At 53.3% G+C, this 23,563-nt stretch overlaps 12 protein-coding genes across 12 annotated transcripts; 6 read left to right on the top strand and 6 right to left on the bottom strand.

The window, feature by feature from the left end:
• Window positions 1-621: 621 nt before the first annotated feature.
• On the top strand, window positions 622-1,788 carry BDW70DRAFT_154140 (uncharacterized protein; the record flags this gene model as incomplete). The annotated part of the gene is made up of 1 exon (XM_073739776.1): window positions 622-1,788. One exon carries the CDS (start codon window positions 622-624, stop codon window positions 1,786-1,788), a length of 1,167 nt encoding a protein of 388 aa, XP_073591341.1.
• Window positions 1,789-1,999: 211 nt separating this feature from the next.
• Window positions 2,000-3,197, top strand: BDW70DRAFT_10951 (peroxidase family protein). The gene is made up of 3 exons (XM_073734501.1): window positions 2,000-2,316; window positions 2,415-2,960; window positions 3,022-3,197. The coding sequence occupies exons 1-3, from the start codon at window positions 2,211-2,213 to the stop codon at window positions 3,126-3,128; spliced, it is 759 nt and encodes a 252-aa protein (XP_073591340.1). The 5' UTR covers window positions 2,000-2,210; the 3' UTR covers window positions 3,129-3,197.
• Window positions 3,198-3,933: 736 nt separating this feature from the next.
• Window positions 3,934-4,958, bottom strand: BDW70DRAFT_10944 (LOG family protein). Its single transcript, XM_073734498.1, has 2 exons — window positions 4,885-4,958; window positions 3,934-4,816 (listed from the first exon to the last, which is right to left on the bottom strand). The coding sequence occupies exons 1-2, from the start codon at window positions 4,917-4,919 to the stop codon at window positions 4,141-4,143; spliced, it is 711 nt and encodes a 236-aa protein (XP_073591339.1). The 5' UTR covers window positions 4,920-4,958; the 3' UTR covers window positions 3,934-4,140.
• A 445-nt stretch (window positions 4,959-5,403) lies between these two features.
• BDW70DRAFT_165941 (uncharacterized protein) lies at window positions 5,404-6,553 on the bottom strand (the record flags this gene model as incomplete). Its single annotated transcript, XM_073741865.1, has 2 exons — window positions 5,404-5,839; window positions 5,912-6,553. 2 exons carry the CDS (start codon window positions 6,551-6,553, stop codon window positions 5,486-5,488), a joined length of 996 nt encoding a protein of 331 aa, XP_073591338.1. The 3' UTR covers window positions 5,404-5,485.
• A 515-nt stretch (window positions 6,554-7,068) lies between these two features.
• Window positions 7,069-8,102, top strand: BDW70DRAFT_144787 (uncharacterized protein). Its single transcript, XM_073738313.1, has 3 exons — window positions 7,069-7,363; window positions 7,427-7,731; window positions 7,786-8,102. The coding sequence occupies exons 1-3, from the start codon at window positions 7,339-7,341 to the stop codon at window positions 7,987-7,989; spliced, it is 534 nt and encodes a 177-aa protein (XP_073591337.1). The 5' UTR covers window positions 7,069-7,338; the 3' UTR covers window positions 7,990-8,102.
• BDW70DRAFT_165939 (NADP-dependent oxidoreductase domain-containing protein) lies at window positions 8,066-10,593 on the bottom strand (the record flags this gene model as incomplete). The annotated part of the gene is made up of 2 exons (XM_073741864.1): window positions 8,066-9,780; window positions 9,828-10,593. The coding sequence occupies 2 exons, from the start codon at window positions 10,591-10,593 to the stop codon at window positions 8,066-8,068; spliced, it is 2,481 nt and encodes an 826-aa protein (XP_073591336.1).
• Window positions 10,594-11,570: 977 nt separating this feature from the next.
• On the bottom strand, window positions 11,571-13,668 carry BDW70DRAFT_165938 (uncharacterized protein; the record flags this gene model as incomplete). The annotated part of the gene is made up of 3 exons (XM_073741863.1): window positions 11,571-13,296; window positions 13,357-13,463; window positions 13,519-13,668. 3 exons carry the CDS (start codon window positions 13,666-13,668, stop codon window positions 11,571-11,573), a joined length of 1,983 nt encoding a protein of 660 aa, XP_073591335.1.
• A 363-nt stretch (window positions 13,669-14,031) lies between these two features.
• BDW70DRAFT_154133 (dihydrodipicolinate synthase family protein) lies at window positions 14,032-15,065 on the top strand (the record flags this gene model as incomplete). The annotated part of the gene is made up of 2 exons (XM_073739775.1): window positions 14,032-14,490; window positions 14,544-15,065. 2 exons carry the CDS (start codon window positions 14,032-14,034, stop codon window positions 15,063-15,065), a joined length of 981 nt encoding a protein of 326 aa, XP_073591334.1.
• A 260-nt stretch (window positions 15,066-15,325) lies between these two features.
• On the bottom strand, window positions 15,326-16,501 carry BDW70DRAFT_154132 (sialidase family protein; the record flags this gene model as incomplete). The annotated part of the gene is made up of 1 exon (XM_073739774.1): window positions 15,326-16,501. One exon carries the CDS (start codon window positions 16,499-16,501, stop codon window positions 15,326-15,328), a length of 1,176 nt encoding a protein of 391 aa, XP_073591333.1.
• A 367-nt stretch (window positions 16,502-16,868) lies between these two features.
• Window positions 16,869-20,076, top strand: BDW70DRAFT_154131 (uncharacterized protein; the record flags this gene model as incomplete). Its single annotated transcript, XM_073739773.1, has 8 exons — window positions 16,869-17,087; window positions 17,139-17,849; window positions 17,911-18,264; window positions 18,332-18,635; window positions 19,012-19,133; window positions 19,186-19,201; window positions 19,248-19,326; window positions 19,389-20,076. 8 exons carry the CDS (start codon window positions 16,869-16,871, stop codon window positions 20,074-20,076), a joined length of 2,493 nt encoding a protein of 830 aa, XP_073591332.1.
• Window positions 20,077-20,109: 33 nt separating this feature from the next.
• Window positions 20,110-21,830, bottom strand: BDW70DRAFT_164415 (cytochrome P450; the record flags this gene model as incomplete). The annotated part of the gene is made up of 4 exons (XM_073741472.1): window positions 20,110-20,281; window positions 20,339-20,952; window positions 20,999-21,537; window positions 21,602-21,830. The coding sequence occupies 4 exons, from the start codon at window positions 21,828-21,830 to the stop codon at window positions 20,110-20,112; spliced, it is 1,554 nt and encodes a 517-aa protein (XP_073591331.1).
• Window positions 21,831-22,399: 569 nt separating this feature from the next.
• On the top strand, window positions 22,400-23,457 carry BDW70DRAFT_165931 (class I SAM-dependent methyltransferase; the record flags this gene model as incomplete). Its single annotated transcript, XM_073741862.1, has 2 exons — window positions 22,400-23,352; window positions 23,403-23,457. 2 exons carry the CDS (start codon window positions 22,400-22,402, stop codon window positions 23,455-23,457), a joined length of 1,008 nt encoding a protein of 335 aa, XP_073591330.1.
• Between the last annotated feature and the right edge of the window lie 106 nt (window positions 23,458-23,563).

The raw sequence follows: 23,563 nt of genomic DNA, 5'->3' as shown, positions 1-23,563 counted from the left end.
ACCTCTCTAGCAGTCCGGTATCTCATATCCAACATCTTGAAAAGTGTGCACAGATGGCCATGAAGACAAACCTTCTTCTTCAACAAGAAATCAAGGTTCTAAGGGCGGAAAATGAGCGAAAAATAAAGAAAAGGACAAGAAGGCGTGCTGTTCTAGGTAATAATACCCTTTTATCTGTACAGGAGGGTCTGGATCGGGTTCAACAGTTAGATCTGCAGGTTGAAGCGCAGGCTCAGGAACTGGTATATATGCCTTCTCAGCGCGCTCCACCTCGCTGCAGTGGGTGCAGGGCTATAGGACATACTATTAGAGGTTGTATGAACAAGTAGCTTAATTAATGATATTTTATTTATTTTAATTTAACTGTATTAGTGGCTGAAAATCTGCGAAGAAATGGCTGGCCTGGAGAAAAGTGGCCGCTCGACCGTAGTGGCCGCTCGGCCGTGGAGTACGTTAACTAACTTAGCTCTTAGTAAGCTTTGATAAGGCACGAATGACTCAGCAATGAGTGACTTTTTCAGCACGTGCCGTGCCGTGCCTTACGCCTGCCGTACTTCGCATCCCGTATTTCGTATTCCTGCGACAAGCTCTGATCTCCCAGCCCTGCGCGCCCTGCCTCGCATGCCTGGCCGACGCCCCCATACTAAATCACGGGCCGGGTGCCAGCGATGCAAGGAGAAGCATGTCAAGTGTGATGAGGTCCGCCCAACCTGTGGTGCGTGCGCCAGATACGGGGTACCATGTGTGCCGAAGCCCCTGACCACCGTCCGCCGAGGGGAGAAGAGAGGAAACCAGCCATCGGCATCACCAGGTCTAACAGGTCTACCAGCTACACCGGCTTCACCGGCGCCGTCGCTCCTCGTTCCGTCCCGGGAACGGGCCACGCTCAGTCTTTGGGAATTCGAGCTGGTCCACCATTGGATCCTCCACGTCGCCGAGTCCTTCCAGGTTAGCCCCGGCTTTCAGCGTGCGTGGTGCGACCGTGGCATTAGAGTCGCGATCCAGTATGACTTCTTCTTGCATATGATCCTCATGCTCTCGGCTCTGCATCTCGCTCTGACTAAGTCGCCTTCCTTCATGGAAGCCCATCGCGCCTTCATTCTGGAGGGATGCTCTGATGCGACCACGAGTTTCCGCAAGGAGGCAGAAAACATCAACGACTCCAACTCCCACGCAGTCCAGGCCTTTCCCTTCCTCATGTCCATCTATGCCCTTGCTCTCCCGCAGTTCGATCGCGAAGAAAAAGGCGGAGAGGCAGTCCTGGACGAGATGATCCATATCCTCATTGTCATCAAGGGCAACTCACTTGTCAGGCCTACAGCGACCCCGTGGCCCCGGGCGCGGATGAGCCCGCGCTGGATGGAAGAAAAGGACTTCCTCGACCAGATCGATGAGGACAATCGTGACAAGGATCTCAGCAACGCTCTTGGGACCCTGCAGCCGTGGGTAGATTCGTCTAATGACGACCCTCGGGTCCGAAGCGTCAATTCCGAAACCATCGAGCTATTCAGGGAGACCCTGAAGGTCCATCTGAAGCGGAGTCTACGGCCGCTTTCATGGCCCAACGCTGTTCAGAACGACTATATCGATCTGCTGAGGCAGCGGAATCCGATGGCGCTCGTGGTCTTGGCTCATTATGCCGTGATCCTGGGGCAGTGCAGCGACCAGTGGTGGTGCTCGAACTGGGGAGTGCGGCTGCTCTCTGTGATTGCGGCAATGCTGCCTGAAGAGTACCAGGGGGCAATCGCTTATCCACTGCATATGTTGAGTCCTGAGAACGGCCAATAAAACAGTGTGTATAGTGAGGGGGTAATTCCGTCTACCCTCTCTTCTGCTGTTTCTAGCGACGGGCTCAGTGCGAGGATAGGGCTGATGCTCTAGCTAGGAATAGGCGACCTAATGCGTATGCGTATACTCCAAGTAGTCAGCCACCTTCATTCGGACTCATTTGATGCGGCTGAGGCTGAGGAATACGATGATCGTCATGCCTGACCTATCAAAAAGCGTGATTTTCAATGAGAGTCCCCTGGCGTGATGGACAGTGTTGACAGCCTCCGCAGTTCGCTGCGAATACGCATACGCTGTGGGCCGTGGCTGAGCCTCAAGATTATACAAACTGTGAAGAGGCATGTATCCACATCATGTATATAAGAGACGGATCTCACCACGAAGTAAAATCAAACACATATCACTTCAGAGACTAGAGAGCCATGAAACCGATATTCATTCTCGAAACCCTCCTCTTCAGCCTCGCCGCTGCCTCTTGTCCATACGGCCATGACAACCACAAATGGCAAAGACCACGACCAGAAGACAGTGCGTCCTTCTTCCTCGATCATTTTTCCCCATTTCCTCCTTCTATTCCATTTTTTGTTTTGTTTCTATAGGAAACAGAACTAATGTCAAGGATGCAGGCCGCTCTCCATGCCCGGGCTTGAACGCAATGGCCAACCACGGGTACCTCCCACGGAATGGCAAGAATATCGACCTGGCCATAGCGCGCGCGGCCATCTCAGGAGCCTTCAATTACGAGCCCACCACGATAGACTTCATGTTCCAAGCCGCGATCGACTTCAATCTCTCGACAACGGGCAATAGAAGCACGATCCACCTCGCAGACCTGCGCAAGCACGACGCGATCGAATTTGACGGCTCGCTCAGCCGCAGCGACATCTACTTTGGCGACAACCTGCACTTTAACCCGTCGATTTGGGCCACCGTCGCGGAGCACTTGAACCTGTATGACACCGGTCCATGCGGGAACGAAACATATGTGACGGTCGAGTCCGCGGCGAGGGCTCGTGCGGAGCGCGTTCAGGAGGCAATGCGCGTCAATCCTACTTTCAACAACAGCCAGGGCGCGATGACTGGGAGTCCTGGGACGACCGCGCTGTATCTCACGACGTTGTGGGACGACGAGGCGGGGGCGGTGCCGAAGAGCTGGGTTAGGGCATTCTTTGGTACGTATATCCCCCCGAGCCAAGGATTCAGATAATCTGAAAGGGATGTTAATGTGGGCAGAGGACGAACGCATCCCGTATATTGAGGGATATCAGCCGCCGAAGAAACCGAGGAACACGACGGATATCTTCAACATGAATGAACGGGTTCTTGCTGTTAAGGTGTAGGATCATCAGGTCGAGCATTGCATTTGTAGTCCATCCAGATTTACCGGACTGGTTGATTGTATTTTGTCTCCGAAATGACTGTCGCATAGAATACGATACTGTATTCTCCCATAGCAATGGATGTCAGGACCAGGAAAGGCATTTATTCTTAAAGCTTAAGGACTATCACTTTTCCATCCTAAAAAACATCGCCGCTCGGACCAGGGTTCAGAGAATGAGCCTGTCTACCATTTGACTTGTGGCAACGGCCCCAGTATGTGCAGGATGACTGTCACGTCCCCAAGGCTGCATTACACCCGGAGACTGGCAGCAAGGGCACCAGCCCGCGACGGTGTCAAAATCAGCATCCGGCTGCCGATATAACAAGCAACAGCCGCTGAAGCGCAGCTGCCTACACGGTAACATAGCCTTCCCTGCTGGGCGGCTTTGACTGCTTTGCGGTGCAAGGGTAGAAGAGCCATAAGATTTGGAATACTGGGATAACATGACGCGTACGCTGAGGTTCGGTGACTTTAGGGTCATCTGCTATCCGCCTATTGGAAGAACATTGCCTAGATCAGGGTCTTGAATGAGGCTGAAATGGTGAGATAGTAAAGATTTTTTCGGTATTTTACTGAAGAAGTAGCCTTATAGATCGTCTTTGCGGATCTGGAGGACACGTCTGCGACAATAATTCGCTTGGTTCAATAGAGTAGGATCGCGGTTCGAGAGGATATTGACGAATATACCGGTAGTGCATAAATGATAAATCTTGGGGATTATCAAGTTTAGAGACATGGAAAGACTGCCCTGATTTCATAATAATCGCAGCAGAGCCCGAGATAACAAACATCTTGGCCTGAATGGTCCATTGTAGGTTGATCAAAAGTCTACTAGACGCTCGCTAGGAATGATATATATATTACTACTGGCCTGGGGGCGGACATAACGAGGCAGAGTGCGAAGATCAAAAGACCTCGTGCATTTCCCGTTTCTTAATAGGACTGGCCAGCGCAGCACAAGGTATGTTCCTTCACTCATCCCCCCAGTTCAGCAGCATCCGATCCGAACTGCCCTGGTACCGCATCAGCATGGGCAATACCTCGGTGGGATTGCTCGTCTCGGCCAGGATCCTCCCATTCTCAGCACTGATGAATCCCTGGCTGACCGCATGGCGCAACCAGGCCACCACTCCGTCCCAATACCCATTCACATTCAACAAGACCACGCCCACATGATGGATCCCCAACTGATTCCACGTCGTCATCTCCATCAGCTCTTCGATTGTACCAAACCCACCCGCGAGTGAAACAAAACCCGACCCGGGTCCCCCCTCCATGACCTTTGTCGCCATGAGCCTCTTACGCGTATGCATATCGGGCACGATCGTTGTGACCCCGTACTCGCTCTCGGGAATACAATCCTTCTCGTCAATGTGAGTTCCGGCAGCGAGGACACGCTCAGCGGCTTTGGCGCCACCGTTCACTTCCGCCCCCTCACGCTTCCCGGACACCTGCACGAGCGCACGGGGAATAACCCCGTGAACAGATTTTGGTCCAGAGAGGGCGACAAGTGTCTTTGCGACCTCGCCCATGAGTCCTGTCGTTCCACCACCGTAGACGAGCTGGACATTGTTCTTGTGGAATTCATACGCCAGCGCTCGCGCGGCTTCGAGGTGGGCAGCATCTTTGCCAGACGTTGCCCCGCAGCTGGGGAGCGTGTTAGTGGGGAGCCCGAATTTCGCTGAGGGAAGAGATGGGAAGGGACTTGGACTTACAATACGCAGACAACGGCTTGTTTTGACGAGGACATGGGTGGCTTGTTGGCTAGATTAATAGGTGCTGAAGATCGAGAAATATGTGACCAGGAACAGGTACCGGCACAGCCACAGCACCTATCTGAAATGAAAAGTCAGACCAGTCAGCGTAAGCAAACGAGCGGCGCCTTTACGGTACCAGGAAAAGTAAAGTGGAGACTGCTGACGGAATCCGTTCTTTGTAAAACCACGACTTGTTACAGAACGAGACCGAATAATAAACCGAACAACAGGACTGAATAAAGGGAAAAATAACAGGACGGAATAACGGGACATAACAGACTGAATAATAAACCGAACAATAGGACTGAATTAAGAGACAAAATAACGAGACGAATAACGGGACATAACAGACCAAATACCAAGACTGTAACAGAGAACTATATAACACGCAGTAGAAGCCCTATCAAACGGAATCTGAAGAAAGACCACCACGGAGCCATACTTTGTCTACTGGAATTCGTTGAATCGTACTAATCACTTTAGATTTCTTTTTTCTTTTCTGCAGTGACAAGTTCCAACTCATAAAACGACAATATTTGGTGAAATTCCTATCAGACAACTAGCGACAGAGCACCGTTTCCTCAGGAGCAAGCCCGGCCCACTGCCAGCACGCCTCCCAGAGGCGCCTTTTCACCGCGGTGTCTCCAGTCACCGAGGCCGCAGCTTCTTGTTTCTGGCCAACATAGTATCCGCGCTTTCCCTGGAAAGCTGGATCAAGGCTCACAGCCAAAAGGTCTCGACCGGCGTCTTTGTTGGTGCGGAAAGTTGTAGTGATATGCTTTAGGACAGGCATGAGGAGCTTTAACACTGCGAAGAGGCGCTGGACGGATGCTTTTTGTCCCGACTGGGCTCGTGACTCGACGAGGCCACCGGGATCCATGGCCGTTGCTGTGATTGTCGATAGCTTTGGGATCTAGAGAAAGAGAATTTACTTGTCAATCAGCTGCCCGAGCTCTTAAAGGAAGGGGAATGGGGGTCTGTTTACCTGTCGCAGTCTCTGATTGAGTTCTTCCATGAAGATCACGTTTGCCAGCTTAGCCGTTCCGTATCGCTGGAAACCCCGGTCATGCACAAGATGCGGCGGATCCGGCCTCGGTTTCACCAACTCTTCAATATCCTCTGGAATGCCCGGCCGTAATGAAGACAGAGGGTTTGGTTTGTCTGGGTAGTGGGTGGTCGACCCCAGCATGACAACCCGCCCTGCGCGGGGATCCATGCTTTCGAGCAACTTCAGCACGAGCAGGTAATGAGCCAGATGGCCGACCTGAAAGGTCGCTTCGAACCCGTCCGCCGTGAACATCTGCCCCGACTCGAGCGACCAGGTGAACGCGTTGCAGATGATCGCCAAGATGGGCGGCAGTTCCTTGGTGGATATCCTGGCGGCGAGGCTGTCGGCGAATGATCTCACGGCCGCCAGGCTGCCTAGGTCCAGGCCTTCGACGAGAACATGTGCGGACGGGTACCTAGATATGAGTTGCACCAGCTTGGCGGTATTAGGATCTCTGTCTGGAGACGGATTCCGTACGGTGGCGATCAGCGTATGTTGGGGGTATAAGGCGAGAAAGGATTCGACGAAGCCGAGAGCGAGGGAGCCGTTAGCTCCTGTGAGGACAACTGTGCCAGACATTATGATCAAGAAAAAGCTCGCTGACCAACATCGATGAGCCGAGGACTATGAGCTGTAGAGGATTTTATACGCATGGCTGCCGGAGAGCAGAGCCCTAACTCCGCTGGCCAGCTACAATTTCTAAGCAAGCTGGGCGTGCACAAGCACTTCTGTAACGGGCAGGTGTTGGTCTTGGCCTGGATAGAAGCTTTTTTCTTGAAACGCTAGTACTGCTAGCAAGACACTGTTGGCTCCGCAGCTCTAATCAAGGGCTGTATCCTACATGTTAGTGTCCCCAAGAATATCTCTTTCCCCTGGCCAAGACGTTGGAAACATGGGCTATTCTTCTTTTAGAAGGCGCAATGCTTGGCATTCCGTGAATTTAAACTAGAACGGGTTTAGCCTGGGACAGGCCCTATACCTGAAGGCTAGCTGAGGCTGAGCTGACACCCCCAATACTTAGGTAAGCTAGTTGTCTTCGACCCTTCTTCCACCTTCCACTCTGTCATTCTCTAGTGTAACCCATGTTAAAGTCTCAAGAGATACAGTTTATCCACAACTCGGTGCCGTCACAGGCTGCTAAGCCCTCGGCAGCCGAGCGGAGACTCGCTCGGTCCCACGCTGCTCGATCTACCCATGCCAGAGCCAGGCGTCTGCGGACCATCCAGTACCAGGCCCAAAAAACGCAAAACGCAGGTAACGAGCTGCGAGAGGTCAGTGGCGAGCTTCCTCGGTACGGGCTGCTCCATGCACTCTCCTATCACAGGCGAGATCCCTTCGAGAGCTCCGCCAGAAGGCTGCAGCCCATGGAGGAGATGTTTTTCGATCACTGTATGTACTCGATTCGGAGCGCTCTTCTCACCTGATAGGCTAAACAATTTGTTTCCTCTTAAGATCTAACTGTTATTATTCCTCTTATGCGATGTAACGGTTTAGATGTGGAGTTCTACCGACGCATGACATTGTCCTGGATCCCGCTCGCGCTCTCTGAGGACGGCCTGCTGGATGTACTCTTCCTGGCGGCGTGCCGTCACCTCAGTGAGTGCTATCAGACTCGGCCACAGGCAGAGCCCTTCTCGCGGATGGCTTTCCAGTACAAACTGCGCCTTCTGAGGTCGCTCAGGGAGGAGATTTCTGCTGAGACTCCACATTTTACCGACGCCAGTGTGATAAAAGCAATAATGCTCGCCTATGACGAGGTAGGCGCCGTCTCTTACCCTTTTCTGAAATAGAGTATACTTATCAGGTTTTAGCTATGGACGCGGGATGAAATGACTATGAGAAACCATGTTGAAGGAGCTGTCAGGATGGTCAGGCTTAAAGGAGGGCCCCAGACTCTGGGGCTGGATGGCTTTATTGAGCGCCTGCTGTTCAATCTCCTTGCCAAGGTGAATAATGAAATAGGAAAAACTGTAACGTCGCCTTTTGATCAACGCATAACGAGCGTGGAGATTTAGTTCTTTTCTCGGGAGGTTTGAGGTTTTTGGGCTTATGAAGAAATGTATGTCGTCGAGTTGATTACTGTATATGTGCCTATGTTGGTTTTATACTCTGTATAGCTTGTACATGCAGTGGCCGATAATGCTCCTCTAACTGCAGTACGTCCTCGTCTGTGAGCCGTATGCGAAAAACCTCCGTCACGGCTTCGATCCTCTCTGCAGTGTTCAAGCCCACAATCGGACAGGTCCCCTTGTGCAGCAGCCACGCCATGGCTACGGCGCTCATAGAGCACCCCTTGGCAGCTGCAATTTGCTGCACCCGCCCAATGATCTTCTCGTTCTGGTCGCCGGCGAACCATTTCGCGGTCTTTGCGTCTTTCTTCGACCGCTCTGTCCGGACATTCGCTGGTCTGGCAAGCAGTCCTCTGGCTAACGGACTCCATGGAATCAGCCCAATACCCTCGACCTCACAGAACGGGTTCACCTCTCGCTCCTCTTCCCGGTAGAGCAGGTTGTACAAGTTCTGCATGCTGGAGAATCCCGTCCAGTTGTTTAGTTTGGCGGTGTAGTGGAGTCGTGCAAGTTGCCAGCAGTGCATGCTGGATGCGCCGAGATAATGCACTTTTCCTGCAACAACGAGATCATGCAGGGCTTTCATGACCTCTTCAGGATTAGTGCGTACAGTGTCATCGACGCGGTGCAGTTGCAGCACATCAATGTAGTTGGTCCCGAGCCGATTGAGTGAGGCATCGACGGCTTCGAAGATGTGTTTACGGCTGAGGCCCATTTGATTCACCAGCTGCCCGTCGTTTACTGCAGGAATTGGGCGGGCGTTGGAAGTGATCTCCATGACGGGGTAGTAGAGCTTCGTCATGATGACAACCTTCTCCCGCGGAATTGAATATTGACGGAGTGCTTTGCCGACGATTACCTCAGATAGGCCGTTGGAATAGGTATCCGCTGTGTCCCAGGTGTTGATACCGCAGTCGTACGCTTTTTTCAGTAGAGGCAATGCTTCTTCTTCCGGTAAAACCCAGGGACTGCCCTCCCATAACGGATTACCGAACGTCATGCAGCCGAGAATAATCCTCGATATCTTCAGCGAGCTCTTTCCTAGGGGCTGATATTCCATCCGCGGCTTTCCTTCCTTTGCCCACGCGGCAACAAGCTTTTGCAATGTGTCGGCTTCACCGACATTCCCTGGGAATACAACATAGGGAATCCCGGTAAATTTCGAAGTCGCCTCATCGCATCGCCAAAGCGGGACACCCGGTGTTGCCTGTCCCAGGATCTGGGCGCGACGCATACGGAGGCCCTTGCATGCTGCGTCTGACGAGGTGATCCCGCCTTTGGCTATAATGTAACGCGGCCTCGGGACGAGCATGTGAACGAACAGGACCAGGGCGGCGGCTATGGTGTTGCCGATCTTCAAACTCGATATGCTGTCGCCTCCTGTTATGAGGTTGCGGCTTGTCATGATGAGGACATCCTGCCCAGCGAGAATGAAATTCCCGGCCTTGTCCGCTGCGTCCAGAGCTATTTGCTCCGCATCCTTGGGGCTTTTCAAAAGATCTTCAACCCTGAGGGTAATCACCTGCAGATCAGACCCTCGTCCGTCAATTAGAGACTGCAGTTGCTCGGTCGTCTTAGGCACATAGGAGCCTGCGAGAATCAAACCACCTGGCTGACAGGAGTGGGTAGTGAGACCGAGAGATCTGGGTGTCAGTGGAGGAATTTGGGTAATACCCAGTCTTGTTGATACAAAGGCAGCACCTGTTCGGTAGATGTATGTTTTCCCCTTCGATTTTGCTAGTGAAGTCAGCTTGCTTGAATTTGAAGGAAAGAATCAGACGTACCATCTAACAAACCAAGCACGAAGCTTTCCATATCCGTATCGACAACAGCATTGACGATGATGACACTCCCCTTTTCACAGGCGATAAGCTTCTCCGCCACGGCTCGAGGTCCTCCAGTGCGAATATCCTCCAAGGAGATTGAATGCACTCGGTGCGCCGTGATCGAGCCCTCCGACTTCTCCACGATGTAGTTTCTGAGGTTCGAGTTCGTGTATCCAAAGGTAGCGTCCTTAGCAAACGGTGTCTCCGCAGCCGGTATCAGATTGCCAACAGGGTCCAAGACATAGTGAGTATCGTCAATGGTGAACCGCCCTCCCTGACGAAAGAACGGCGCCAGAATCCAACCGTCAACCGCTCCAATAATCTCTTCTGCCGCCTCTGGCTCATCGGGGAAGTGGCCGCGAAGTGTCGAGTCGCCCCGCAACACAATCTCGAATGGCTTTTGAGCTTTAGCAGCTGCTTTCGTGATGGCAGTGCATATCTGTCTGATCAACTTCCGGGCCTCTGTAGACGGAAGAGCGCGCGAGTTAGTAAGTATAAAGAAGCCGCGAGTGCATGTCTGAAACTCCTGGACGAGGATCACTTCGTCCCAGACTGTCAGCACGTTGATGCCGTGGCATGTCTGGGTTCCTGTGGGGTCGTCATCCAGCACAACGAGCACCGGTAGACCTGGCGTATTGACGAGCTCAGCCGCCAGGTTGGTACCAGGTAGCGCGGGCGGAAGACGCTGCTGGACTTTGTCGAAACTCAATATACTCTCTGCCATACCATTCTCTGTCCGCAAATATATGCCTGCGGTAGGTCTGCGACAAGCCTAGGGTAGATTTTGTGCGAGTTGACCAGCTTTTAGGAAAGACACAAGCTAGCGTGCTCGTATTTCAGCCTACACGTTGACTGAACGGCTCTGACGGGGCAATACTGGGTGGAGATCTTGGACCGGGCGTTCTATGCCGGGTTTCTCTCCGAAAATGCATGACGGATTGCTATCCAGCTGACGCTTTGCTTGCCGGCACGGGCGACTTCCGATGGGGAACAGGCTGCTACTGTCTCTTTTCCAGACAAACCGCAGAAATCCCATGGATGCGGTACTTTTTCAGCTTGACATTGACTTCTTCGCTGGAAGTTTGCGGTTTTCTACTGTATAGGCATGAGTGCTCTTTCTCTTACCGAGATTCGAGTCTATGAACAGCTGATATTACGATTATGCTACCATTTGAGCTGACATCTTTATCGTTGAAGCCATCACAGAACACTCCAAATTTAGGCCTCCTTGACCTCATACACATGGCTGAGTAACCTCGTTGGACAGATGCACTACACAGATCGTTATCTCTGGAGCCAGCTTGTGCTCGCAGATACCTCAGCTTCTGCTGCGCGACCATGAGAGTCCTTGAGGGTGAAAGGAGCGTATTATTCACGGATAGACGGGTGAAGATGCGCAGCATGCTCGGCCTGTACGAATATACATGGACTGGTGAAGGGGATGGATGCACAGAGGCACATACTCAAACTTCTGGACCTTCGGTGACGTGCGTTCTGCTGACACTCAATAACCCTTAGTGAATTGAGCTCGGCGACACAGAGGCATCAGGCGTTTTACTCGAGCAACCCGATCCAGCTGTTCAGCAAATTGCAGAATCCCAGTCAACGATATTCTCGGTCACAATAGCCCGTGGGTATGAGAAGAGTCTTACGGTGCTGCCGAAGCGGATACGGTGGGATTCTGTTGAAGAATCTGGAAGTCTACGTCATGAAGTTGGATGTCAAGTCCGGAAAGTTGAATCCCTCGAAATCCGTGAAGAGGAGCTCGTCCAGCGCTTGTGAAGCTGGCGCCGCAGTCGGGACTGGGGGATAATATACGGTCTCTTGCTGGACTGGTTGCATATCTAACCCCCCCGATCCATAGGGAACTGTGGCAGCAGGGGCCGGAACAGGGGCGCCAATGCTGGCTGCGCAGTCGTAGAGCTTCCTGTTCAGACCAGGTGTCATTCGCCATAGAGGATGCTGGGGAATGCATTTGGTATTACGAAATAAGGTAAGTGCGTCGTTGATTAGTTGGAAATCTTCCTGCACTTTGATCCCCAGCTGCTCGTAGTAGTTCTGGCAGATTTCGAGCAGGAGATGGCCTGCAAAGGCGATCATGACATGAAAGTAATGCGGCATGCCTACAAGCCCCTCTTGCAGTTCGGGCTCGCCCAGGATCATCTCGAAGATGGCAGCTGCAGTGTCATGCGCCATGGTCGCAGCAGTCAAAAAGTGCGGAGGAATAGGGCGGCCGTGCAATCCTTTAAAGACTTGATGGCCCAGGTATAGCTTTCCGAACTGGTAGTGCAGCTGCAGACCTCGCTTGGGGAACTCGCCAATGAAGGCGTTCGTAACGAAGAGGCTGGAGAACTTGGTATACCACTTGTCGAGCTGCCGCGAGTAGTTGAGGATCTGGCTAGCCAGAGCAGCGGGCAACGGGGTCTGGCTATCTGAACCCAGGACGTCCCGGACCTGGCCCATGATAAGCAGGAGGGAAACCTGGGACAGAATGCGAACGTCAGACTCGGTGGTTTCGGCACGGTGCAGGTACAACTCCCATCCCACTGCAATGCCCTTGTCGCTGCGGAGAAGCGAGTCACGATTGTGGAGGATGGATAGGTGCTGGTCGCAGACGAAGAGCAGATACCATAGCCGCACGCGGTCGGTGGCAGAGGCTGGATTCTGCGACGAGGGCGAGGTCACTGACAGACCAGGCGCATTCCCTGTGCCTGCCCTGTCCTCGAACAGGGCATCGAAACTGCGATGCATCCGCATGTCGGCGGCGCGTCGGATCGCATCACTGCAGAGAATGCGAGAGGCGTCGGCCAACCAGAAAGAACTGATACACAGCGCACGAATGTAGTCGATGTCACGCTTCTCAAAAGTGGACTTCGCGACCAACGACCGGAATTCGCGGTTGCAGGCCTCGTAGACCGTGCGGTCTTGAGGATCGTGTAGGGCAGAAACAGTGCAGATGGCGGCCAGGAGGATGGGCGCGTTTGTCTGCAGCTGGTCCAGCCCTTGATACTCGCCCCCGATGCCGTACAGATAGTGGTCGAGCCTGGAGAAGTAATTGCGGACGAGCCGCTCGGCGACAGCAGCGCTGATAATGCCCTTGCAGATCAGGTCCGACCTTGTCCCTGACCGGCCGGCGCGCGCGCTTGGAGGCGAGTCGATGGAGTGAGGGCTCCGGGTTTTGGTGATATCGAGAAAGGTGTCGATGGGCGCTTGCACGGCCGATGGCGACTCTGGAGGCGACACCTCGCAGCCTTCCCCTTCTTCCTGGTGGCTCTCAGACTGTTCATTTTCCGCAGTAGGGTACGATTCGTCACGCTGATCGCCTGTGGAGGCGAGCGCCCTGGGGCCCTCGAGCCCGAGATGCTGGCAGAGGAGTTCGAGGGTGTGATGGAGATGTGCGACATCTGTTTTAAGGAGATGGATGTTTCTTCCACCGAGTCAGCGCTGGTCTTCTCCCTTACAACTCTTCTTGACAGGATGGACTTACTTGGTATCCTCGATCAGCGACTGCAGACTTCGGTTCAGCACGCAAGATAGCCCACGGCGACGGCATCGGGCACAGGGAGGGCCCTCGTCAGACATTTCGCAGCGAATCTATCTGGTCAGACGGGCTCAGTGATAATCGAGACGGCTCGTTCAACGTCCGTACCTTGTTCTTGCGACACGCAGCGCACGCAGTGATCTTGCGTGTGATCCCCGGCAAAACCTCGGCCAAATTGTAGCTCTTGTTTGGCCCTTGGGCTGAGGATTCATGGTGGCCGTTTTCCACTGCTGTTATCTCCCTCTTTCGCTTGGGCATGCTTGGGTGCTGGGTTCCATTCAAAGACCGTCTTGGTGGGCAGAGGCAGAAAAAGCTGCCACAGCGCTACCCCACGGGGAGATGCCTCGCCAGCTGGAGTCAGTCCATGGTCCCATCCTTGCATGACTCGTACAGAACAGCACAGGCGGACAGAGCTCGATGGTGTCTCCATCTCCCCTCACTCTGCGAACCAATGGCAGCTGTTGTAAACGCAGTGGCGGACTGTTCTCCGCTGATCGGCCATCCTCCGAATGTCTCCAAGAATTGTGGTGAGGGGGCTTTGGGTAGCTGACATTATAAGAATAAATATAGATAGAAAGAAAAAAAAAAAAAGACCCTGTAATTACAATATAGCAGATAAGAATGACGTCCATGATCGCAAAGAAGAGCAAACCCTTACCGGCCGGCATCTACTGCCCCGTCCTGTCACTCTATAAGCCTACCCCCCGCCAGGAGATCGACTACGATGCCTCATACGGGTACTTTGTCTACCTGATCCGCGGGGGGGTAGACGGCCTGGTGATGGCTGGAACGACAGCCGAAGCAGTTATGCTGTCAGCAAGCGAAAGGCAAGAGCTGGTCCGCATTGCGCGCCGCGCTGCGACTGATCTGGGGCTCCCCCAGTTCCCTATTGTGGCTGGGATCAGCGGACAGTCTACGAACGAGTCTATTCGTCTGGCAGAGGAGGCACACGAAGCAGGTGCGGATTTTGGCCTCTTGCTGCCGCCGTCGTACTGGGTCAAAGCCGTGACCAAAGAGGTGATTGTCGATTTCTATCGCGAGGTCGCCGACAACAGTCCGATCCCGATCGTGATCTATAGCGTACGTTCTGCTCTTCTGTTCGAGGGACACCGCTAATAGAGTTGATATGATAGTTCCCTGCCATGTGTAACGGGGTCGACCTAAATTCGGACCTTATGTCGGAACTGGCGCAGCATCCCAACATCGTCGGCACGAAGCTCACATGCGGAAATGCAGGCAAGGTCACCCGGTTGACGCACGAATACGCTCATGAGCAGTTCGCGGTCTACGCGGGCTCCTCGGACTGGCTGCTGCCTTGTCTCATTGGAGGCGGCTCAGGCTGCGTGACCGGGATTGGGAACGTCTTCCCCAAATCTGTCTCTCGGCTGTACGCACTATTCAAAGGCGGCAAAGTGCAAGAGGCGACAAAGTTGCAAGGACTAGTAGCGCAGGCGGAGAAGGCGTGCAAGGAAGGGATCGCACCGACCAAGTTCGCTGCCGGCTATTTCGCTGGGCCTGGGGCGGGCGTCAGTGATCCCAAGGCATTCTGGCCCAGAAAACCGTATAGGCCTTCAGGCAAGGAGAAGCAAGACTGGGTCGTGCAGGTTATGCAGCATCTGGTTGAGATTGAGCAGTCAATACCGGACCGGGCCTAGGTCTAGAAGGTTTCAATAGATAAGAATTCTTTAGATGTAATGGACGAAACTGTCTCTTTCCGCATCGGTAGCTGCACCAATTTCTTTACAATTAGAAGTGAATTCGGCGCTATAGACCGTGAGAATAGACCCTTCGCTCTTACTCCCTGAACCGGTGCCATTATACGCAACGAACCTACCAGTGTCTAAATCGCAGCGAAGTGAGTTTGTGTGAGGTATCTTGACATGAAAGTATATGCTGGTTAAGTGACCATGGTCTTCTATGTTCTAAAGAAATCCTCCCGTATCTGCACATATTTGATCGTCTGCCGCCAGAATGTAAAGGCAATATGGATTGCACCATCCTTCCCGACGACCATACTTGGGTATGACAGCTCCCTATTCAGCTTCTGCTCGCTATTGTTGGTTAAACAATATCCATCCCCCTCCTCCAGCGTCCGGTGCTGCCACGTCCTTCCCTCGTCATCACTCCACGCAACAGAAAGCGGCGCCCTAGGTGCTCCCCAAAACGCTTCTTTGCCATCTGACCGTGGCTTCTGATTCGGACGGCTATCCTTCCCCTCGGTAATTTCATCATAGAGCCCTTCTCTGCGCCCAAGAGCATTCTTGCGCGAGGAGTGGTTATACACCACAACCACACGACCCGAGGGAAGAACATCAAAGCAGATTCCAGCATTAGGATTCGGCAGCGAGGTCGGCTTCGGCGCACTCCAGAGTAATCCATCCGGCGATGTTGAAGAGTAGATGAAGTCTGCCCATCGACTGCGATAGAGCGCGAGATATTTCCCAGTCTTCAGACGCTGGATTTCCATATGCACGCACCCCGTACTCTCGGCAATTGGAGACTCAGACCATGTCTGGCCCTGATCGTCAGACGTGCGAATGGCTGAAATGTCATCGTTGCCAACCCACTTTGCACCTGGTTCAACGCGGCACTTAAAGGTTGGAATCACAAAGATGCCGTTTTCCAGGATGACAACGGGCTGCCGGATAAAGGTGCCAGGCTCGTCGAAGAGAACGGTAGGTTCACTCCAGGCATTCCCGCCGTCGGTGGAAATCGTACGCTTGACGGCGGCTGAGTCTTGGTTCCCTCCTTGCTGAGATGTATACAGGAGCCAGAGCTCACCAGAAGGGTGCTGGAACAGGACCGGATTTTGCTCACTTCGCGTCTCGTCGTGCGTCACTTTAATGGCTTCACTCCAAGTGCGGTCTCCAAACGGTAACCGGGCGAGGTAAATACTGATATCGGGCTTGCCTTCCATGTTCCCCCCGAACCAGGCGCACAAAAGGTCGCCATTCGGCAGACACAGCAGATTTGATGCATGGCATTGCACGGTTACCGGTCGTAGGTATGCTTCCTTATAGATGTATGAGCGGGATGTCAAGCGCAAGGTCCCGTCGAAGAGAGTCTTCATATCCTCTTGGTTTGCTTCCATTGGATATGTCTGTGGCCGCGTGGTGTATTGGCGTCAGTGCCGAGGTCTCCAGGCCACAGCTACCCCTCTTAAGGCTCGCTCGTATAGTGTCTAGCTAGAGCGGGCGCCAATCCGATCCTCGGGGCCCGGCCGATACTTCAAAAAGCTTAAAACATACACCGGACGACAGTCCGATGCCAACAATCCAGATGATCTACACGGTGGGACGGTCACCCCGTGGGGAACGACTGGATGCGGGGACCCTCCATATGTTCAGGTGTGCCTTAAGTAGCCCTCGACTCCACCTGCACTGTGAGTGATATTGCTTTGAGAACTCGTAGTATACGACGCATCTCGAAACGCTGAGGCTCACTTGAACTATAACATCATGGCTGGTGGAACGAGTCTTTGGGCCAGCAAAGAGGCCAAAACAGACCCCAGAGAGATCTTTAATCTTCGCCTTCTATATCTAATGGTAACACTCGCCTGGGCCGGGTGTTTCTACGGCTTTGATACCGGCAATATCGGGGGTGTTCTGACCCTGCCCTCTTTTGAAACTGCCTTCGGTCTGATTGATCTACCTCAGAAGGAGTATGATGATCGAAAGGTTTGTCACTCTTCTAGTGCGTGCCCTAGACGCAGTTAATGACGAGTCCAGGGAACAATTGCAGCCATGGTCGCAGCCGGCGGCGCCGGTGGCTCTCTCCTCGCAGCGCCGACCTCTGACGTCCTCGGCCGCAAATGGTCTGTATTTCTCTGGGGCCTGGTTTTCATGCTCGGCGCTGCGTTGCAGATGGTCCCCAACTACGATATTCTTCTCACAGGTCGATTTATCGGGGGTCTCGGTGTCGGTGCAAGCTCCATGCTCAGCCCCCAATTCTTAGCCGAGAACTCCCCCAAGAGCGTTCGTGGCTCGATGACGGCGACATATAACCTCATGATTGTCACGTCTTTGATGCTGGCGTTCTGGGTAAACTACGGTGTCTCGCTGTGGAGTAGGCCTGATATCGAACATGACAACTCGCAGTGGAAGACGGCGATGAGTATCCAGCTTATTCCAGGTGGACTGATGGTGCTCATGATCCCTTTTGTCCCGGAGACGCCCAGGTACCTCATCAATCATGGAAAGGCAGAACAGGGCTTGAAGAATCTCTGTCGATTGAGAAAACTGCCCCCCGACCATCCGTACATTCAGCTGGAGTATCGCGAGATCCAGGCACAGGTGCAGTTTGAGCAGGAGACATTCCAGGGCCACAGCTACTGGGTCGTCTTGAAGGATATCTTTGGAAACAGGAGCAATCTGCAGCGTTTCGTTCTCGCCTTGCTCCTGTTCATCTTCCATAAGCTAACAGGGACAGATTCCCTCAATGTTCGTGCCTATCTCTTCACACCCCAAGCCTAGGGTTGGATGGCTTTGCTGACCACTACAGTACTACGCACCGCAAATATTCGAACTCATCGGCGTCAAGGACAACTCCTCCTTGTTAACTACCGGTGTCTACGGTGCCGTCAAAGTAGCGGCAACGATCTTCTATGTCACATACCTAGTGGACCGCGTCGGCCGTCGTCTCCCTCTACTGATCGGAGCAACCATTCAGGCTACAGCCATGCTCTATTTAGCCCTTTACCTTCGCTTCGCTGGAACAGACAACACAGATATGGGCGGAACGCCGGCCGGTGGCATCGTCGGCATTATCTGGATCTACCTGTACGCCTTTGGATGGTCATTCGGTCACAGCGTTGCTTGCTATATTGTCGCTGCGGAGATCTTCCCAACACGAATCGTAAGCCCCTGCTCATTTTCCTTTTTAAATTCTTACCGAATTACCATTAAACCATTGCATGCTACAGCGCTCCGCCTGCATGGGCTTTTGCTTCTTCACCAACTGGATAATCGATTACGGTATCACGCGGGCGACGCCAAATATGCTGACGAATATGGGCTACGGGGCCTTTCTGCTTTATGCCCTTTTGACGTACCTCGGAGTGGTATTTATCTTCTTCTGCCTTCCCGAGTTGAAGGGGCGGTCTATTGAGAGTATGGATGATTTGTTCCAGCGGCCACTGTGGACACTGTGGCGGCATGCGTACCCGACGGCCGAGGAGACGGTTAGGCATGGAGTACGGGAAGCCAAACAGGGAGAACAGGAGCAGAGTCATGGATAGCTTTATGATGAAGTCGATGTCATTTCGAGATTGTTTGGAGAGGCGCTTGAGTGCTCGTGCAAGCTGTGCAAAGAATGCTGCATGGGAGAATTATCAAGTTCGCATGGGGAAGCAACAAACATGCCTATGCCAATACAGTAGATGGATAATCATGCACTTTCTGCTTTTTGGTTCGTTTTATGGCTTGGAATGTGTAATACCCGGACTGTCTCCGCAACACTCCTTTCGGCTTTCTCCCCGTTGATACCTACGATCCGCCGTGGCCGCGGGGTTGATGGGCAGCTACGGCTCATGATACTTATATTAGAATATCTCTCGTAATTTGAATCTCAGACGTACTCAGGAACCCAACAAAATGGCCACAGACTCTTTCATTCTTAACACAGGAGCCAAGATTCCCGCCGTGGGCTACGGGACATGGAAGGCCGGTCCAGGCGAAGCAGCAGCCGCAGTGCAGGCAGCTTTCGACGCAGGGTACAGACACTTTGTAGGTCTCCATACCTTGGCGCAATACCTCTAATATAGCTAACTGCTGTTAGGACTGCGCCCCTCTCTGTACGTTGTCCGCGCAAATGTATCTGGCGCAAGCTAATCACCACAGACGGAAACGAAGCAGAAATAGGCCAGGTCTTCAAGAACACCAAAGTCCCGCGAGAGGAGTATTTTGTGACCACAAAGCTGTACGTCGTTTTTACAGTCATGCATGTTCCAACCAATCCTATCCTGTTAACGAGGGTACTAGTTGGTCGTCGGATCACCGCCGCGTCGAATCCGCGCTCGACAAGTCGCTGCACGATCTCAACCTCACTTACGTCGACCTCTACCTCATGCACTGGCCCGTAACTCTAGATCCTTCGCCCGGAGACGTGAACTACGGGAAGGAAGACCGCACCGTCCATGCAACGGGGTGGGATTTCCGCGACACCTGGCGCGAGATGGAGAGACTACTTGAAACAGGCAAAGTCAAGGCGATAGGCGTCGCAAATTTCTCTACGGTTAACCTAAGAAAATTACTCGAGATCGCAAGGATCACTCCAGCTGTCAACCAGACAGAGATCCAGCCCTTGCTTCCCCAGGACAAGCTCCATGCTTTCTGTAAGGAAAAAGGAATTCACCAGACAGCTTTCGGACCCTTAGGCGGATCTGGCAGTGCACTGCACCAACACCCGGTCATCAACGCCATTGCGAGAAAGAGGGGCTGCGAGACGGGGAATGTCATGCTTAGCTGGGGCATACAGAAGGGCTGGAGCGTTATCCCAAAAAGCACGAACTCGGTGCGTATAAAGAAGAATCTCAGCCAGAATTTCGTGCTTGATGAGCAGGAGATGAGGGATATGAATGGATTGGCGAAGCCCAAGGGGAAAAGGTTCAATCGGCCGAATTGGGGCACTGTGGTTTTCCACGACGATGATGATGTTGATTTAGAGTAGTGTAGATATTCATATGAGGATGTATATGTTCCTTCAAGCACTCCGCTCCTTGACAAACACTCGGACGCCCTTAGAATCCCATTTGGGGAATGGTAGGAAGAAATCATGCTGGAGCTCGATGTCAGAGAAATCTGTTTCGTACAACTCAAAGTCGAAAAACCGGAAGAAGGCCGCGAAGACGAGGTATAGCTCGCACCAGGCAAGACTGTATTTCTCTTGGTTAGCACACAAAAACCACTAGACTTGGATACGGAGGGCATACTTGAGCCCGAGACACGACCTGGTCCCCTTCCCGAAACCGACAAAGTACCGCTCAAGAGGAGCCCCATTCTTCGTTTTGGGATTATCCAGCCACCTCTCTGGTATAAACGACTTCGGCTCGGGGTAGATGTCTTCATCGAGATGCAAAAAAGGAATCGTCATAGAAACGGGCGTGCGCGGGGGTATAACCCAGTCCTTATACGTAATAGGTTTCGGCAGACGGCGTACATTGCGAGAAGTGGTCGAATGCGACAGCCGGACTGCCTCCTTAATAACACCTGTTAGGTAGGGGAGCTTCTCCAGCTCGGTCCATTCGAGGGCACCGCTGGGGTTCTCTGGATTGCGCGCTGGGATCGCTTCGTCTAGTTCGCGTCGCAGACGAGCTAACACATTAGGGTTACTGAGCAGGTAGAACGTTCCCACAGTCAAGGCCCATCCTGTCGTCGCGAGACCTGCACCGATCACAAGCTGGGCTTCGTCTTGCAGTCGGCGATCTGCCTTTTCCGAAGCAGGAAGGTCGCCTTGGATCAGGTCGGAGAAGACGGTCTGCTTATCAATTTCTGGGGACTCGCCTGCCAGGGACTCTTTGATCTCTCGGATCTGTTTACCGAAATCCTGCCCTACTTAGCATGGCCAGACGGAGAAACAAGGGGCCACCCACCCTCTGCATCTGAACTATGGGTACATACACCGGGTCCAGCTTCGCGATCCAGGACTGGGGCAGCACATTCATGATCTTCGGAACGATAGGAAAGTGCAGCGCCGTGTTCCCGGCGAGAGTGACATTGACGATCGGGTCATGCAGCGTAGGAGCCCAGCCCTGTTTATCCAGCGCTGCATAGTCGTGTCCAAAGCAGTACTGCATGATCACGTCTTCGCTGAACGCCAGGAATCCGCGGTTGATCGGCATGGGCGCATTGAGCGCTTTATACTCCTCGACCCGCTTGATGAAAATATTCAGCTTCTGGCGAATGATATCTTGCAGTCCCAGGATGCGCTGTCTCGAGAAGAACGGGTTCAAGGCACCGCGTCGGACCCGGTGCAAGCTGTCGGGGATCGTAGCTAGAACGGAGGTATCATTGCCGAACCGACTTGACATCCGGTCGTATTTGTCGACGCGGCCGGCTTTGGTGTAGATGGTTTCCCATAGGTCAGCATCGAGGATGTGCAGTTCGTCGGGGGCGATGCGGACGACTGGGCCTGCCACAGACAGGACGAATAAATTAGAAGAGGAGGGGACCGATAATCAAATGGTGAAGCGTACCGTATTTCTTATGCTGTTCCTCGATCCAGAAGATCAACTTCCCCGACAAGTAGATGTCATAGTAGGCTTCATGCCAGCAACTTAGGGCGGCGTATTTCGGGCCTGGAAATTTGGCCAGCGGGTGCAGGAACAATCGGTAGACGCCCAGTCCCAGCAAGTAGACGGAAGATACCAGTCCGATTATGAGGGCATAAGACGTAAATGGATAGCTCTCTAAAATAGCCGTCATGGCTGGAGAAGGTCCAGTACAGTGTCGGAAAATCACCCCATATGGCAGACTTTTTTGAGGTCCAGACGACTTTCCCCATGCAGACAGGCTGCCACCGTACCTTTAAGCGGCAGCGACAGTCAGGATCGGCATCTTTCAATGGGCTGGACTTGCCTTGTTACCCAGCTGGTGGGACTCTCTGCCCAACAAGGGAATTGTCATATTTTAGCGTTGCGTTCAGCCGTTGCACGGCGGAGCCGTCAGCCATGGCAGTGCCCCCGGCATGCAATCAGATCCAGGCTAGAGCGACGTCGGAGCGATGGTCCGGCTTAGCCTCGAAAACGATACGGTTAATCCCGTCCCCCGCTGCGGAGCAGTGGAGTGCTGGGCCACGTTTTTGTAAAAGGTGCCAGCGTCGTATCAGTCCAGTCGGTATGGTTGGGCCACGCACAACCCCCCTTCTTCCTCCTCCGCCGTAGCCCCCTGCCCTCTGCCCCCCATATGTCTGGAAGTCTGTGATTGTATACGTAGACCTTCCTGGGGCTCATCTACTCAGCTGACGTGAGCAAGGATACTACTGAGGACAAGCAATGACACTTCCCAGTCCATCCCCGGCCTTCATCGAGGCAGAATCCAGCGATTCAGATTCAACCTTCGACGAGGCCTCAGTGGCCTCAATGGCCTCCACTGAAAGTCTGCGCTCAAGCCTCCTCCTCAGCATCCGCGAGCATGGCCGCGGGTACCACAAGTACGCGGCAGGCCAGTACTACCTCCCCGAGGACGAAGAAGAGCAGCAACGGCTGGACATGCAGCACGAGATCTGCCTGATTTCTCTCGAACGCAAGCTCTATCTCTCGCCCCTGCCGGATAATATCCAGAACGCCCTCGACCTCGGCACAGGAACCGGTATCTGGGCGATCGACTTTGCAGACCAGCACCCCTCGGTCAACGTCATCGGCATGGACCTCAGCCCCATTCAGCCGTCATGGGTCCCGCAAAACCTGAGATTTGAGATCGACGATTATGAGAAGCAGTGGACGTGGCGCCGGAATCTCGACTTTATCCATGGGCGCATGTTATCCGGCTCGATTGCAAACGAGAAGAATTTGTTCCGGCAGGCGTATGAGTTCCTCACGCCGGGAGGCTGGTTCGAGCTCATGGACTTCTCGTTCCCTGTCCGCAGCGACGATGGGACCATGGCGGGCACGGCATTTGAGACGCTGAACAACAAGATGATGGAGGGGTTGCGCAGAATCGGACGGGACGGAGCCCTGCCAGAGCAGTATAAACAACTCATGACCGAGACAGGATTCAAGAACGTGAAGGAGGTCAAGTACAAATGGCCCCAAAATCCATGGCCCAAGGACCCGCACCTCAAACATATTGGGCAGTGGAACATGGTCAACACCTTGGATGGGCTGCATGGGTTTTCGGCTAAGCTGTTGATCGAGGTGATGGGGATGACGCCGGAGGAACATCAGGAGCTGCTCGCTCAATGTCAAAAGGATATCACGAACCCCCGAATCCATGCTTATTGGTCGATGTGCGTATCTCTTTTCGGATAATAGATCACGAGTTCTGACTATTTTGCAGAGTCGTGGCATACGGTCAGAAGCCGAGCGCTGTGAAGACCCCTGCCGGAACGTGACTTTAGTGGTACAGCATTGGCACTACCTGGCGCTCCTTAGGATTAGCACCTCCTCAATCCATGTAATACGCGGCTGTAACAGGGAGGTGATGGATATTTTGCGAGC

This window comes from Aspergillus foveolatus, assembly GCF_047715535.1.
Source record: "Aspergillus foveolatus strain CBS 279.81 unplaced genomic scaffold BDW70scaffold_107, whole genome shotgun sequence".
NCBI lineage: Eukaryota > Fungi > Ascomycota > Eurotiomycetes > Eurotiales > Aspergillaceae > Aspergillus > Aspergillus foveolatus.
This window is presented reverse-complemented; position numbering and strand designations above follow the sequence as displayed.